The 14,415-nt window shown below is 60.1% G+C and overlaps 1 protein-coding gene across 1 annotated transcript in view; it reads right to left on the bottom strand.

Moving 5' to 3' along the window:
• Window positions 1–9,708: 9,708 nt before the first annotated feature.
• Window positions 9,709–14,415, bottom strand: part of RBPJL (recombination signal binding protein for immunoglobulin kappa J region-like) — a 9,913-nt gene continuing 5,206 nt past the window's right edge. Inside the window, exons 3-11 of the mRNA XM_009883725.1 lie at window positions 14,101–14,171; window positions 13,736–13,851; window positions 12,660–12,834; window positions 12,135–12,272; window positions 11,461–11,570; window positions 11,222–11,362; window positions 10,721–10,876; window positions 10,382–10,485; window positions 9,709–9,982 (exon numbers count right to left, since the gene is read on the bottom strand). Coding sequence (XP_009882027.1) covers window positions 9,709–9,982; window positions 10,382–10,485; window positions 10,721–10,876; window positions 11,222–11,362; window positions 11,461–11,570; window positions 12,135–12,272; window positions 12,660–12,834; window positions 13,736–13,851; window positions 14,101–14,171 — 1,285 coding nt within the window. The remainder of the gene's footprint in view (window positions 9,983–10,381; window positions 10,486–10,720; window positions 10,877–11,221; window positions 11,363–11,460; window positions 11,571–12,134; window positions 12,273–12,659; window positions 12,835–13,735; window positions 13,852–14,100; window positions 14,172–14,415) is intronic.

Genomic DNA, 14,415 nt, shown 5'->3' on the forward strand with positions numbered 1-14,415 from the left:
CCCGCGTCGGGTGGGGGTCCCTCGGCAAGCAGCCGCCTTGGACGCGGGACTGGGAATTGCGGTGGTGCTACGGTTAGCAAAGCCAGCCCGCTGCCCAGAGTTTGTCTTTTTTTTTTTTTTTTCCTTTATTCTCCCCCCCCGCCCTTTTTCTTTTCTCCTTTCCTCCCCCCTTTTTCTTTTCTCCTTTCCTCCCCCCTCTTTTTCTTTTCCTTTCCTCCCCCCTTTTTCTTTTCTCTTCTCCTTTCCCCCCCCTCTTTTTTCCCTATTTTTTTATCCCCCCACCCGCATTGCAAGAGCCTCAGTGCAGCTAAAGGCCCTGAGCTGTTGGCAGGAATGGGGAGGAGGGACTGAAAGACCTTCACACCTGGAGGTGCCACCAGCTCCTGCATCCTCAGAGGGCAGCAAGCGCTCCCCGGGGTGCTCCCCAGCCCAGGTGTGTGCTCCTTGTGGGAAGGATTCGGAGAAACCATTACCAAGGCGTTAGCTGTGTCAATTTTAATCCCAGTTCTTGCAGCCAAAGCTCTCGGGTCCCTTTACAGAAGTGGCCTGGGGCCTGAAAGGCATCTGGGACTCGCATGGAAATATCATTTCCCTGCAAAATGTATTAAAAGAGCGTTTGTGGGGCTTTGCTGTGGGGAGGAGCAGCACAGGGCCGGACACTGCGGCAGGCTGAGGATGGTCACCCATAGCGGCTGGTTACCTGGGCAGGGCGGGGGGCGCAGCATGAGCCTGGGGGCAAAGGGCTGAGTGGCCATGTGGCAAGAGGCGCTCAGGCTGAGCGAGGGCCGGCGAGGTGCTGACCTGCCTTTCCCCGTGCGCTGGGTGTTTCAGCAGCTCAGGGTGCATCCCGGGGGCTCCCCCTGTGCCCAGGTCACCGCCGAGCCACGGTGGGTGAGCAGGGCTGGGGATCCATGGCACCCCCGGCCCCCCAGTGTAAGGATCCGCTTCGTTTTGTGTCTGGGGACGGTGAGAGCGTGCTGTGCCACGCGCTGAAGCCCGTGCAGGGAGAGCACAAACCCTCCCGCCCCAGCGCCACGGGGATGGTCTCTTCCCTGCTCCCTTTTCCCAGCAGAGCAGATGAAGGTGCAGATGCAGATCATCCCCTGGCCCCACGTGGAAACCAGAAGGGGCAGGGATTTCTCCTGCCATCCTACAATATTGGTGGCTTGGGAAAAGTGTGGGTGGGAAAAGCTGTAATGATGCATTCGTCCTGGGAAGAGATTAAACTTAATAACTCGGGGTCACCGCGGCAAAGGTGCGTCTGATCGGTGCAGTGAGACGAGGCAGAGCCCGACGGTGGGGAACGGACCCTGGCAGGGGGGGCAGCTCCTGCGCGTCCGGTGTGACTTTGCCCGGGAAGGGGCTTGGGGGTGCCAGCCAGCCTACTTCAAGGAGGAACCCACCCCCCAGCGTGGGGGACCTGCCAGGCTGTGGGAACAACGGCCGCTGGCAGCCCCCACAGCTTTTCCTCCGCCACTTCATCCTGGCCTGGGACCAGCACGCTGCAATGAGCTGCCGTGTTCGCAGCTTCAGGATCCACGTCCCTAGAAGCCACCGGCAAGCCCAGACCTGCGAGGGCTGTGCCCGGCATCGCTGAGGGTGTGGTGGAGCCAGCCTGGCTCCCAGCGGCACCCCCAGCCTCGGGGCGGGGGGCGGTGGTGGCTCCGTGCGGAGCCTCGGCTCCTGGGGCTCTCCGGGGCAGGGATGCTGGCTCGGTTCAGCTGCCCCATCGCGTGCTCGGCCACGGGAGGCTGAGCCGAGTGGGGCCGTCCTGAGCTCTCTGCGTGCATCTCTACTCCAAGAGCTACCGAGGCTGTTGGGCTCATCGCAGGTTTGTTTTGCGAGTCTGTCCTTGGCAAAGATGATCCAAAACCCTGGTTCTCCCGTTGAGCCTTTCCTGGAGCTACCAGGAAGGCGATGGCCAGGGCCCCGTCACGTACGTCTCGTGCCAGCACAGCCTAAATGCAGAGGCAGAGCTTGGGGTTGCCGAATTTTGAAGTCAACCTGCTGGGACTAGCAGGAGGGGCAGGCTGGCGTGCTCTCCCCCGCTGCTGCCTGGTGAGCAGCTGTCCCACCAATGACCGGTTCCGTGTTGGAAACCAGTTTGCTACAGCTGCAAGTCCATTGCTGCTCTGCATCCCGAAGGTGTGTGTGTTTCTGCGTGGGGCAGGGCGAGGGCTGGGTGTCCTCAGACCTCAGTGGGGTTTGGCATGGCCAAGGATGGACACGAGTGTGGATGTCCCCATGGCTCTGCCCAGCCGGGCTGGCGTGAGGGCCGGGGGTGCTGGGGGCGCTCCCTGCCTTAACGAGCACCCAAGGCTGAAGTTACCCCCCAGGGAAGACGAGGATGCTCCCAGTGCCAAAGTCACTGGCTCACCATGGACACTGCCCTTGCTGCCGCAGCGTCGCCCTGCCAGCCTCGGGCAGGGGGGAGGCTCGGGCCATTTTGCCCAGTGTTGATGTTGCGGAGGGAAAAGACCTGTTTTTTAATCACGGGCTGGTTATTTTGGGGAAGTGGGGGGTGCAGGAGGTGGGCTGGCAGCCCCAGGCGCGCGGGAGGGAACAATGGGGCCACTGTGCGGCCAAACGCCCCGGCTCCTGTCAGAAAGGTCCAGCGAGGAGTTTTCAGCATGTTTCTATTCCGCTGCTCAGGTATAATTACACGGGGGAACAAAGAGCCCTTCAAACCTGCCCACTCCCCCCGGCACAGCCCCGGGGGGCTGCGTGCATGCACGCGTGTCGGCTCTTGATGCGGTGCAAGGGAACGGTGACCATGCACACGGGTGAAGGCAGCCCGGCGGGACTGGTGACACTGGGCAGGGCTGTGGGGACAAACCCTGGGTGCACCCCCAGCTGCCCTGGGAGCTACGGCCGGGGCAGGGGGGGGCTCCTCTGCCCAGCCATGCTCCTGGTTGCGGTCCTCAGGGCAGAAAACGAAGAGCAAATCTCACCCTGCCTCTCAGCACTGATGTGCTGCTGCTGTTAATGCAGCTGTGAGCCGGAGCGGGTTTGATAAAGCGCCTTTTCTTCTGCCTCTGCGGTACCTCGACCCACGTGTGGGAGCTGCTGCGAGCTCCCTGGCTGGGTGCTGGTTCACAGAATCCCAGACTGGTGGGGACTGGAAGGGCCCTCTGGAGCTCCCCCATCCCCCCCCCCGCCAGAGCAGGGGCACCTCCAGCAGTGGCACAGGACAGCGTCCAGGCGGGTTTGTGATGGCTCCACATGGGGAGACTCCCCCACCTCTCTGGGCAGCCTCTGCCACTGCTCTGCCGCCCTCACAGCAGAGAAGGCCCTCCTCAGGTGGAGATGGAACTTCCTATGGTCAAGTTTGTGCCCGTTCCCTCTTGTCCTGTCACTGGGCACCACTGGAAAAAGACTGTTCCCATCCCCCTGGCACCCTCCCTTTAACTATTTATAGGTATTGATAAGATCCCCCCTCAGTCGTCTTTTCTCCGGATTAAAAAGCCCCAGGTCCCTCAGCCTTTCCTCGTAAGAAAGATGCTCCAATCCCCTCATCATCTTTGTAGCCCTTTACTGGACCCTCTCCAGCAGTTCCCTGTCCTTCTTGAACCGGGGAGCCCCGAACTGGACACAATACTCCAGATGCAGAGATGGTTGGGGGCTCAGCGGGGGGGCAGCTCCCGTTCAGGCAGAGAGCTCCTGGCAGCCCCTCTGTGTGGGTTCGGGATGGATGGTCCCCCCCAAGCAGCGTTCCAGGGGCCTCGTGTGGGTCTGGCAGGCGAGGACCACGCCGAGCATCCCCATGGGGAGTGGGTGTGCGAGGGGCTAAAGCCCCCATGCTGCCCCCCTGCACAGTGTCACCTGGACCTGCCGCAGCCCAGGAGGTTCCCAGGGCCCGGCTCCCTCCCTGGGAAGGGGTTTGTGTGGCATGGAGCTGTGCTCACACATCAAAGCTGTAGCAATGCACTCCTGCTGGTTTTTTTTTTTTTTGTTTTTTTTTCTTTTTGTTTTCCCCCAGCCCAGGGCTCCTGCTCACCCCAAACCCCAAAATCCCACTGCAGCTGGGGCCGGGTCCTTGTTCTGGTTGCAGGGAGCAAGGACACATCACTGCAGGGTCGAAGCCCTCCAGCTACTGCTTCTCCTTCCAGCTATGGCTCCTGGCAGAGCCCGTTGCCCGTCCTGACACCCCGGTCCCTTTGCAGAGCCCACGTGGAGTGGGATGTCCCGGCCAGCCCTGATGCAGAGGTGAGGGGCACTGATGGGGGGAGTTTGGGGCTGCGTCCCCAAGCTGTGCCAGCACAAACCAGCCAGGGTGGGAGGCCAGATTTAACGGGGCAGGGGGTACAGGGGTGCTTGCAGCCAGCACGACCGTGCAGCCGGTGTGCCAGCACACTCCGTGCACGGCGCTGCATGGTGCTGCCTGCTCCCTGCAGTGCCCCCAGCGAAGCTGCGCCGGGGTAACAGTGAGCCCCACCGCCCTGGGGCTGCGGACGAGCACCCAGGGGTGCTGCTCAGCTCCTCTGCTGGGGGCTCCGCAGATGCCAAGTCCTCGCTGGGCACACCGGGAGGGAGCTGCACCCGGTCGTTTCTTTCTCAGGGCTGCTCCGTAACTGCCTGGTTTGCATGCCTAATTACAGCAATGGCACATGGAAATCAGGCCTGTGTTTTTCAAGCCTTGTTGTTCACTTAAGCTGTTTAAAAATCCACTTCACTTCCCCAGTGAACCCTGAGAAAACTGTCCGTGTAGTTCTGTGGAAAGGGGAATGAAAGCTGAGTGCCAGCTCCCTCCATCCTGCCCCCCAGCCAGGCTCCCCGGACCCCCCGGCAGCGCTGCGGTGTGGGACTGGTTGCGGGGAGCCGTGTCCAGCACTGATCCCGCACTCCTAATCCGGCCGCCAAGTTCCAGCTGCAGCCCCGGGGCAGTGGTCCAGCCCTGCATCCCACAGGGATGCTCCCAGCCCCTGAGCTCACTCCTTCCCTGGGTTGCAGGGAGTCTGGAGCTTGCCAGGAGTGAGCTTGTTTTCAACTTGTTTTTCTTGTTTTAAGGGGGAAAAAAAAAAAACACCCACAAAACCAAACCACCCACACCGGAAAATGAATTTTCCACAGGCTTTTTGGCTGCATGGGCCAGGCTGAGCACCCAGAACTGTGGGCACAGAAGCGTGGCGGTCTCTGTCCCTGAGGACCCCATCTCAGGACAGGGGCTAATAACCGCTTCTAGCATCGCTGGTGTTCCAGGAACCCATGGATGTCTCTCGCTCGCTCCATCCTTAATGCTATTTGTTTTTTTTTTTTACGGTCTGGCAAGTGGGGCCGCACACCTGGGCAGTTCCCGATGCGCTTGGAGCCTCTCAGGCAGGTAACTGTAATTCCTTAGCAACCCAACTCAGCTTATTTTGGCCCTGGCGTAGTCTTGCATCCCGCTGCCCAGCTGGGTTATTCATAGCTCTGTCAGAAAAAGGATAAAGTCAGCACAAGGTTTGGGCAGCGCCCAGAAAACTACGGCCCCGTACACAGGGTGGGCTGGGGGCAGGGGGGTGCCCTTGGAGGGATGTTTGGGGTAGTGGGACCCCACAGGGGTCTGTGGGTAGGGTTAGGACCAGTGTGAGAGGTTGGTGGGGAGGGGGCTTTTTGGGCAGTAACCGTCCCCTTAATTCAGTCCTGTTGGCTGAGCCCTGTTCGTGCACTGCGTCGGCCCCAGAGGCACCACGTTTCCAAGAAAGGGTTTTTTTTTTCTCGGTACCTTTCCCCTGGCTGGCGGGCAGAGCAGCATCCCCGCATCCCGCATTCTCGGAGGTGGGTGATACAGACGTTCACACCGAGCAGCGTGGGCCGTGGGCGCTCTGGACCACCCGGAGGCTCTGCCCGGGGGGTGCAGGGCAGGGACAGCCCCAGGCGAAGGGCTTAGGGCTGGGGGCGACAGGCTACTCTGGGGGGGCGTGTGTGTGTGTGACCCCACTTGCCCTGTGTCTCCAGCATCTCATCCTGACGCGGGGTCCCCAGCAATGCTCACCCCCAGCCCCGCGCTCCTCCGCAGGGGACGGACAGGGACCTGGCAGCGCTGCCCTGACCACGCTCCTGTCGGGGAGGCGACGAAGCCGCGGCGCAGCAGAGGGACCTTCCCTGGGCTGCCCTTGCCAAGGCAAACACCTCGCTGGTACAGAGCAGCCCTGTTCCTTACAGCCCCCTGGCCAGTTCCCCCTCTCTGCCCACCCCTCACGCTCAGGGCGCTGCAAAAATCCCCTTTAACCGGAGTTTTTCTGGCCTTTCTGCAGGTGTGGTTGCAAACGGCCCTACAAGCAAGCCAGCCCGCTGGCCGCATCAGTGCCAAGAAGGGTGTCATTGGGCTGTATTTGGGCTGGGTGAGCAGGGAAGGGACATTCCCTGCTCCCCCCATGTGCCACGGCTATCCCCCCGCTCCCCAAAAATCACTCTGCCAACCCATCAGGGAACCTGCTGTATGGTCTGGGGCAAAATGCAAAGAAATGGCTGTTTAAAAAAAAAAAAGCAGCCAAACCCTCTGAGTTGGGCCGAATATGTCCCTTGGGGATGGCCAAAGATGCTCAGGTGGTCCCCAGCACCCAGCGCGGCTCCTGGGCTGGCCTGAGCCTCTGGGCAGCGTGGGCGCAGGCAGTGTGATGAGTGCGGCGGTGCTCAGCAAGCAGGGTGCTGGTGCCTGGGCTCACTAGATGGCAGCAAGTCTTCTTCCAACCGGCCGCGACGGTGCCGCACAGCCCGGGCAGAACAGGAGACAGACCAACACCAGACTTCGTGTTCCTCTAGGGTACTGTTTCATGGTGGGGAAGCCAGCATTTTATTTTCTTCTTGATGTTTTTTTGAAAGTACGCTCACCTCTGGGACCTGCAACAGTTCCTTGACGTGGCGGGGCTCTGGGCAGCCCCAGCTGCACCCCAGCCCAGCGGGAACAGGGAGCCCCCGTTGCCTTCGAGCCTCACCATCGCCTGGGGATGCTCACGCAACGCCGCGGCTGCACACAGCCTAAGTTATCCTGAGCATCCCTAAGGCATTTAATGCTTCTCCCAAACCCCCAGCTCTTGGAGCGATGTGAAGGTTTTTTCATGCTTCATTTTATACCCGTGTTTCTGGCTGCCTCGCGGACAGGGAAAAGCTCCATGTACAATTCAGGAAAGCACGGAAAACAGCTGCCAGATGGGCTCTGCCGGGCAACCCAGCTCTGAGCAGGCAGCCCCGCGTGCCAGAGCCGGCGGGACGGTTCCTGCGTGATTCTCCGACACGCGCTGGGTTCTCGTAGGATCCGGCGGAGACGGGCGCTGCCGACTCATGAGCGAGAACATACAACTGGATGGCTGGCGCCTGTCCGAAACATTTGTGTTAATCAGCGATTATGCAAATAAACAGCTCTGTGGATGCTACTAGCTTCTCCGCTGCGACGTGGAGCATATGTTCCCCGTGGCAGGGAAGTGGCTCCTCCAGGAGCTGCGAAGCTCCTTGTTTCCATTTGCAGGTCCTGCTGTGAGAAGCAGATTAAAAGCAGCCCGTGGCTGGTGGGGGGGAGGCGGGAGCCCCTCAAGTTCCCCCCCAGCCCGCCCGCCGCCACCTCTCCCTTTTCCCCATGTGGCTTGAATTACTGCGGCTGTTTGCTTAATCCATCAGGCTTCAAGAATGAGCCACTCGGTGCTTTCTTGGCCTCTCCAGCAAAGCGCTGCGCTGTAAACATAACAAGGCAGGCTTGTTCCAAGCCCTTGAAGTCCACAAGCACTGCTCCTCCTGCCCTTCGGGACTGGGCTGCTGCTAAATATAGCCGAGGGTGCTTTCCATTCATAAATGTGAATTATGCCCCGGCCTCTGAGGGAGGGGAGCGGGTTGAGGAGTCTGTGGGCTCCAGACACTCCTGCGGGGGATGCAGGCAGAAGCTGAAAGGCTCAGCCCCATCCCTGCACCGCCCTCCAGCTCTTCACGGGGAGACTGGGGAGGAAACGCTTTTGGGGAAGATATAAGGGATCCTCTGTTCAGGCTGATTAAAGGGTTTTCTTGCATCTCACCCTCAGTTACATTAGGGTCGGGGTGGATTTGGTGGGGAGGTGAGCATAGGGGGTGGCCCAAGTGGCTGTCACATGGGGGAAGCTCCCGCTGCCCCCAGCACCCGTGTAAGGTGCTCGCGCATTTGCCAGGAACGGGAGCAGTAAGGTCTCGTACCAACTGCTCCCAATACCTGATGAGTGCACCGGAACCCACATCTTGCTCGAGGGATTTGCTTCCTTTTGAAAACCCCTGCGGATCTTCACGTGGTCACCCTTCCTCTGTCCTCCAGCCCTTTCCTCCACCGGCCCTTGGCTGTTGGCACGCACTGTCACATCCTCCCTGTGTTTTTCCTCCGGCAGCTGCAGCTCCAGATGCACACCGATGTGTCTGCCAACAGCTTTTCAACCTATGTGAGGTTCCTGTTTGGGGGAAGAAGGAACCCCATCTCCTGGTGGAGTTTAGGGAAGTGCTGCCCCCCTGGGAAGGACCGGGTTAGGACCCCGGAGACCCAAGCTCTTGTGCTCCCACGGGAGCCAGGGCCATGCACAAGCTGCAGAGGGAGGAGGCCAAGACACGAGCATCACTGTGCATCTCCGCGCTGGGTGGTGGGAGGCCATCGGTCCCCTGCGGCCCCAAATTCAGCATCCTGAGCCACAGTGTGGCAGGGGATGCACGCAGCGAGGCCAAGGATGGGCTGCATGCCGGGGCTGTCGGTCTGTGCAGTGCCAGCATCCGAAACGCGCTGGATGGCACAAAACATGCGGGTAAGCCGGGCGATGAGCCAGGGATGCCCATGCGTGGGGCCGGTCACCCTGTGGTTGTGGGGCACCAATGCTTCCCCTCCTCCCCTGCCTGCTGCCGCCGAGGTCAGGGTGGATTAAACACCTCCGTGGGTTTGGCAGTTGGGTTGTTTCAAAACCCAGCTCAGAACTGCCAAACCAGCAGGTTTCCAGGTACACCATGGGTCTTTTGATGCCACGGAGATCTGAAGATTAAATAAAGCTGTGAGACCCACTCTCTGTAACGCTCGGATCTGGCTCCAAGAAACCTGGCTACTTTTTATGGCATCTTTAGATCAGCAGTTTACTGCTGATGCCAGCACTGCAACTTCTGTGTGTGTATATGTGTGTGTGTAAGTGTGTACAGCAGCGGAGTTCAGCAGAGCCACACCAGCTAGGAAGGGGCTGGGTTTCACACTAAAGTTTTTCTTTCTCTCTTTTTCCCATTTCCTTTTGAAATAACCCCATTTGGGCCTCTTAGGGAAAAAAAAAACCAAACCATCTGGTACCGAGTATTTGGCTGCTGGAAATTGGCTCCTCGTTACTGAAAAGCACAGAAGCGACGCAGGGATTCCTGGTGTAGATCAATAACACTTAAGGTCACGTTCATTCATCATCCCTCCTGGCCTTTGAATATATGGACTGAGGACACCGAGAGAGCTGTGATGCTCTGTGCCAGCACGGGAGGTAAATTGTGAAGGTAAGTAAAGAAGCAACTGAATCAGTAAAGAGTCCTTGAAGTCTGATTTATTGATGCTCTCATGTGAGATCTCAGCAGGGTGAGATGCTGCCATGAAGGAAAGGCAAATCAGCAAATCATAGTACCTTGGTGGGCATTCGATGCGTGGGGAGGACCCGTTGGCAGGGCCACCCTGACCCCTGGCTGGGGACCCCCAGCAGGGCTCAGGGCTGCTCCCCTTCCCCGGGGCAGGAGGCAAGGCTGAGCTTCTGCCCATCCAGCTTGCTAGCTCTGCATGAAGAGGTGGAAATTGGTCCTGGTGAACTCCTGATGGATGCTATCAAGTAATTTGTCTGAGTCCTGGGGGACATCCGAGATGACCTGCTGTCCCGGGATGAAGCTCTGCTCTGGGGTGTAGGTGAATGTGAAGGAGCTGGAGTAGATGAGGCCATCGTCCCTGATCAGCAGGAGTGGGACCTTGATGGGGTATCGCAGCCACCTCCAGTCACTGCCAAAGGCAGAGACGTCGGGGACGACGCACACGAGGGACTTGGGGCTCCTGTGCACAGCGCAGGAGAGGAAAACGTGCATTAACCCAGGAGGCCCCTGTGCAAGAGTGCCGGCACATCTCCCCCAGCCTGGAGCTCAGAGTGAAGCCTCCAGACGGTTTCTCCTCTCCTTCCCAGTGTTTCATTCCCCTGTGCTGGGGCTGCTTGGTCGTTTGGAGCCCTCTGAGGTCCCTGTTGGCGCCCACCCACCACTACCCCCAGACTGCATCCAAAGCCAGAGGCACCAGCCAGACTCGTCCTTGCCTCTCCTTGCAATGCTCGTGCTCGGTCCTGCAGAATGGGCAGTGTGAGTCCCCCTGTCCCCACGGTTGGCAGCCACGTCCCTCCCAGAGCTGCCCAGACCCATCTGCCGTTCCCCGCCTGCTCCCCGGCCCCCTCAGCTGCGTTACCTGTACATGGTCTCTGCTTCCACGTCTCCGAACCACACCTTGAGGTGTGCGTGGAAATACTCCCCCTGCACCTCCAGCATGGCCACGTCCCCGCCGCCCGTGAGCTGTGACGGGCAGAGCACACAGCAGCGCGTCACGTGCTGGCATGAGCCAGACTCCTCCTGGAGGATGCTCTGCCCGCCTGTCCCATCCCCACTGCAGCGGTCCAGGTCCAGGCATTCCCACAGCATCCCAAAACCGGGGGACGCTTAGCGCTGGTGCAAGGGCTCAGGAGCCGGAGCCACGATGGAGGCAGGTGACGAAGAGGCGGGGGGGGCCCGCAGCCGACACTGTGCCTACCTGCAGGGCAGTGATGAGCGGCACGGGGCTGACGGGCTCGCGGACACAGGCCAGGCTCTCGCTGAAGGTGTACTCCACCGTCTCGGTGCCGATGATGGTCCAGCAGGAACCGTCGTTCAGCAGCTCCCGGTTGGCTTCCTTCGGGCAGGGAGATGCCTGCGGAGAGTGTCGCAGCTCCAAACACACCGCAGGGGGACCGGGGACAGGATGCCCAGCTTCTGCCCCCAGTGTCTCGGTTCCAGCAAGCGACTGCTTCACTCGCTGGGAAAGGGGGATGATGATGCCTTTGCAAAGACCTTGGTGACGATGTCCCCACTGAAGCAGGCAAACTGGGGGTGGGCAGCTTTGCAGGGATCTTAATGTGGATTTGATGAGCAAACCCCCTTTGCTGGAAGACCCACTCCCAGTGACATGTTTCCCAGCCAGCAGCAAAACAGAGGAGCTTGGAAAGAGGATGGGGAGCACCTCGGGGGTCCCCACCTCCTCCTCACGCTGCCGTACCTGGAACTGGATCACTTTCTCCGTGGAGAGACACAGGTACATGCGGTCGCTGCCCTGGAACTGGAAGGCGCACTTGTGGAGCTGGGAGATGGGCTCGTCCACGTCAAGCATGGCATACTGCTTCGTCACCTTCCGGATGATCTGCAGGCAGCAGCAGCAGCCCAGGGATGGTACCCGTCCCTCAGAGGCACAGAGCAGCCAGGTCCATGTGCCTGACACCCTCAGGGGTAGAAGCTTACCAGGGGAGGCAGGGTGATGCCGGTGGCGGTGCAGACCAGCTGGACCACGGAGCCGTAGCGGATATACCCTTCCCGCAGGGGGAACTCGCTCCGGGTGCAGCGCTCATCGGCTTGTGGGGAAGGAGAAAGGCAGAGTCACTGCCCCGAGCAGCCGGGGAGCAGGTTAACCTGGGCCGCCTTGTAACACGCAGGTCTGGGCCATGCTCCCGGCACTTTCTTACTACTTTTTCTGCTCTGCAGGTGCCCCCTGCTTGGAGAGACCACTGTTCCCTGGGAGCCCGGCACAGGAGAGGGGACTGGGATGCTGTACCTCGCAGGGACACCGCCGGAGGCAGCATGGGCAGGGATGCTCTGGGCTCTGACATCTTCCAGGCAAGTCACTTGCTTGGATTCATGAGCCTCCAGACTGGTACAGCTCCCGCCGCCCCGGTGACAGCCCGTGTGCTCTCAGGGCATGATGCCAACCCTCAAAGCCAGTGGGAAATGGCCATCGGCTCCAGAGCCGCACCAAGGAACACCAGGCAGAGGTGAGACCTGAGCCAGGTTCCCGCATCCTCAGGCTATTTCCCACCCCTTTCACCCTCCGGAACTGGCTTTGCAGGAGGGGAGAGCCAGGGCTGGAGGCAGGCAGCCCGGGGCACGGCCGGCATCAGCAGCCCCGCGAGGGTCCTTACCCAGGTGGAGGGTGAAGGCCGCCCACTGCCTGGCGCTGGCGACGAAGGCTCCCCCCTCAACGGAGAGGTAGCGGGTGCTGACGGTCTGGGAGCGCAGGCGGTTGAAGAGGGAGACTTTGGAGCCCGAGGAGATGCAGACTGTGGGGAGAGGTGGCTGCGTTAGTGCTTGCCAGGTCTCGGCAAGCCAAGGGAGGACAAGTTCTGGTTACTGGTGTAACCAGCCTGGAAGGAGCCGGCAGCCCCCGCCTGCCTCGCTCGGTGTGTGAAGGCCATCCCAGCCGGGCTTTTCAAAGGTGCAGGTGAAGGCCGCAGTGTTGGGAACACGTTGGCATCGGGGCATTGCATTGTGGTGGGTGAACCGTTTGGAAATGAGACATCAATATGTCCAGATAGATCCTCTTTTGGGGGTGCCCATGGGCTTTGGGTCCAGCCTTGGACTCTGGAGCCAAGTTGTGAGCCCTCAGAGAGCATCCCACCCTGCGCTCACACCCTCTTTCCTCCCCGCAGAGCCTTCCCCATACGCACGGTCGGTGTTCTTCAGCGACTGCTTCTTCTGTGAGGGCTTGGAGATGACCTTGATCAGCTTGCTGTGGAAAGTGCCGATCTCCTGCCCGTTGCTGAAGAAGAGCTTCAGGACCAGGCGGAAATGCTTGCGCTTGTCCGCATCCGAGATGTACAGCGCCTTGGCACAGCCCCAGCCCTGCCGGGGGCAGAGAGGGGCTGTGGGCAGCTCCAGCCCAGCCCCACCAGCCTTCCTCGCCCTCCTCACCCTCCTCACCGCCCCGCGAGGACATAATAGCGCCCTTTCAAAGAGCCCCGGGTTAGTCAAAGGGGGAAACGACCAGAGATGTTATTACAGGTGGAATGAAGAGCTGGGGATCAGCAGAGGCTTTATTTACACTGGGGGCAGAGAATTCCTCATGGAAATGAATGTTCACGTGTGATTTATCCCACATAACATGAGAAATCACCCTGGGTTTATGGTTTCCCCGCCGTCCTGGCCGATACGCCGTGCTTTAGCAGCACTGTAAACAAAGGCTCTTTTTGTAAGGTTTCTGGCCCGACTCAGACCCTGCGCTCTTCGGGGACCCCAGATAATGCTTTTTTTTTTTTTTTTTTTTTCCATTTCTTTTTTTCCCCTATCAAAAGACGCCAGATCTCTGCTGAGGCTCTTGAACTTTGGGATCGATCGGGTTGTTTTAGGTGTTTTTTTTTAGCTGTTTATCTGCAAATGAAAGCCTGGGCTTTCATTTTGCGATAAGCGGTGGTGCTGCTCATGGGGAGAAGGTACCGGGGCTGAGGGAGCTGTGCAATTTTTGGCAGCTGGCCTGCCATGGGGCTGCCGACCTGAAAAGATGGTGCCGAAGAAAGATGGGGCTCTTTGCAAGGCAGGGGAGCCTGCCCGGCTGCTCGGGATGCCGCATGTGCCGCACCGGGGTGGCAGAGCAGGAGGCGGGAGCGATGGCCAGGAATGGAAGGAAGGACCACGACATCCCAAGGAAGGGGATGATGTGACATCCCAGGGCGTGGGGTGACGCCAGGGAAAGCCCAGCCCCTGCGTGAGTGGGGTCCCCACAGCCCCAGGGAGCAGCGGGCTTTACCTTCGCGTCTGGCTGCTCCTCAAAGCTGAGCTTCTGGGTCTCCATCAGGCTGCTGCCCATGCTGTCCAGCCCCATGTACCCACACACCCGAAACCCCGCCTCTCCCGGGTCTCTGGCTGGAAGAGATGGGGAGAAGCACCCTGCAGCCCCCGCACGGGCGTGGGGCTCCGCTCCTCCTGGCACGGTGGGTGGCTCCAGCCCTCCCCACATCTGGACCAGAGCCTCGAGGGGGAAAGAGGAGTTTAGGGCCGGGAGGGGGGAAGACAAAATAAACTGGTCACTCTCTCCTTTGCAGTGGTGGAGGGCAGCTCTCCGTGGCGTGGGAAGGGAGGGAGGAGAGGTCCAGGGCTGCGCCCAGTGCTTACCTTTTATCTGCTCCTGTTTTAACTTCCATCCCGGCCCGCTCAGGTAAACGCAAGGTGGGGGGCAAAAAAACCTGCGGAGCCGACAGGACGTTTTCTTACTGCACTTCAGCATCCAGAAAAAAGTGTTCTGGGGTGACGGGACAGAGACCTTCACCCAGGCCTCTCCGGTACCAGGAGCAACCCTGCACCCTGGGAGGTACGTGGTGCTGCAGCGAGGGGCTGGGGACCCCCCAGATGGGGACACGGGCAGGGCTGGCAGCAGAGACCGGGCTCTGCTGAAGCTGCTGTCTCAGCCTCTCTGCCCTGCACTGGCTG

The sequence above is a fragment of the Charadrius vociferus genome, unplaced genomic scaffold (genome assembly GCF_000708025.1).
Source record: "Charadrius vociferus isolate BGI_N301 unplaced genomic scaffold, ASM70802v2 scaffold320, whole genome shotgun sequence".
NCBI lineage: Eukaryota > Metazoa > Chordata > Aves > Charadriiformes > Charadriidae > Charadrius > Charadrius vociferus.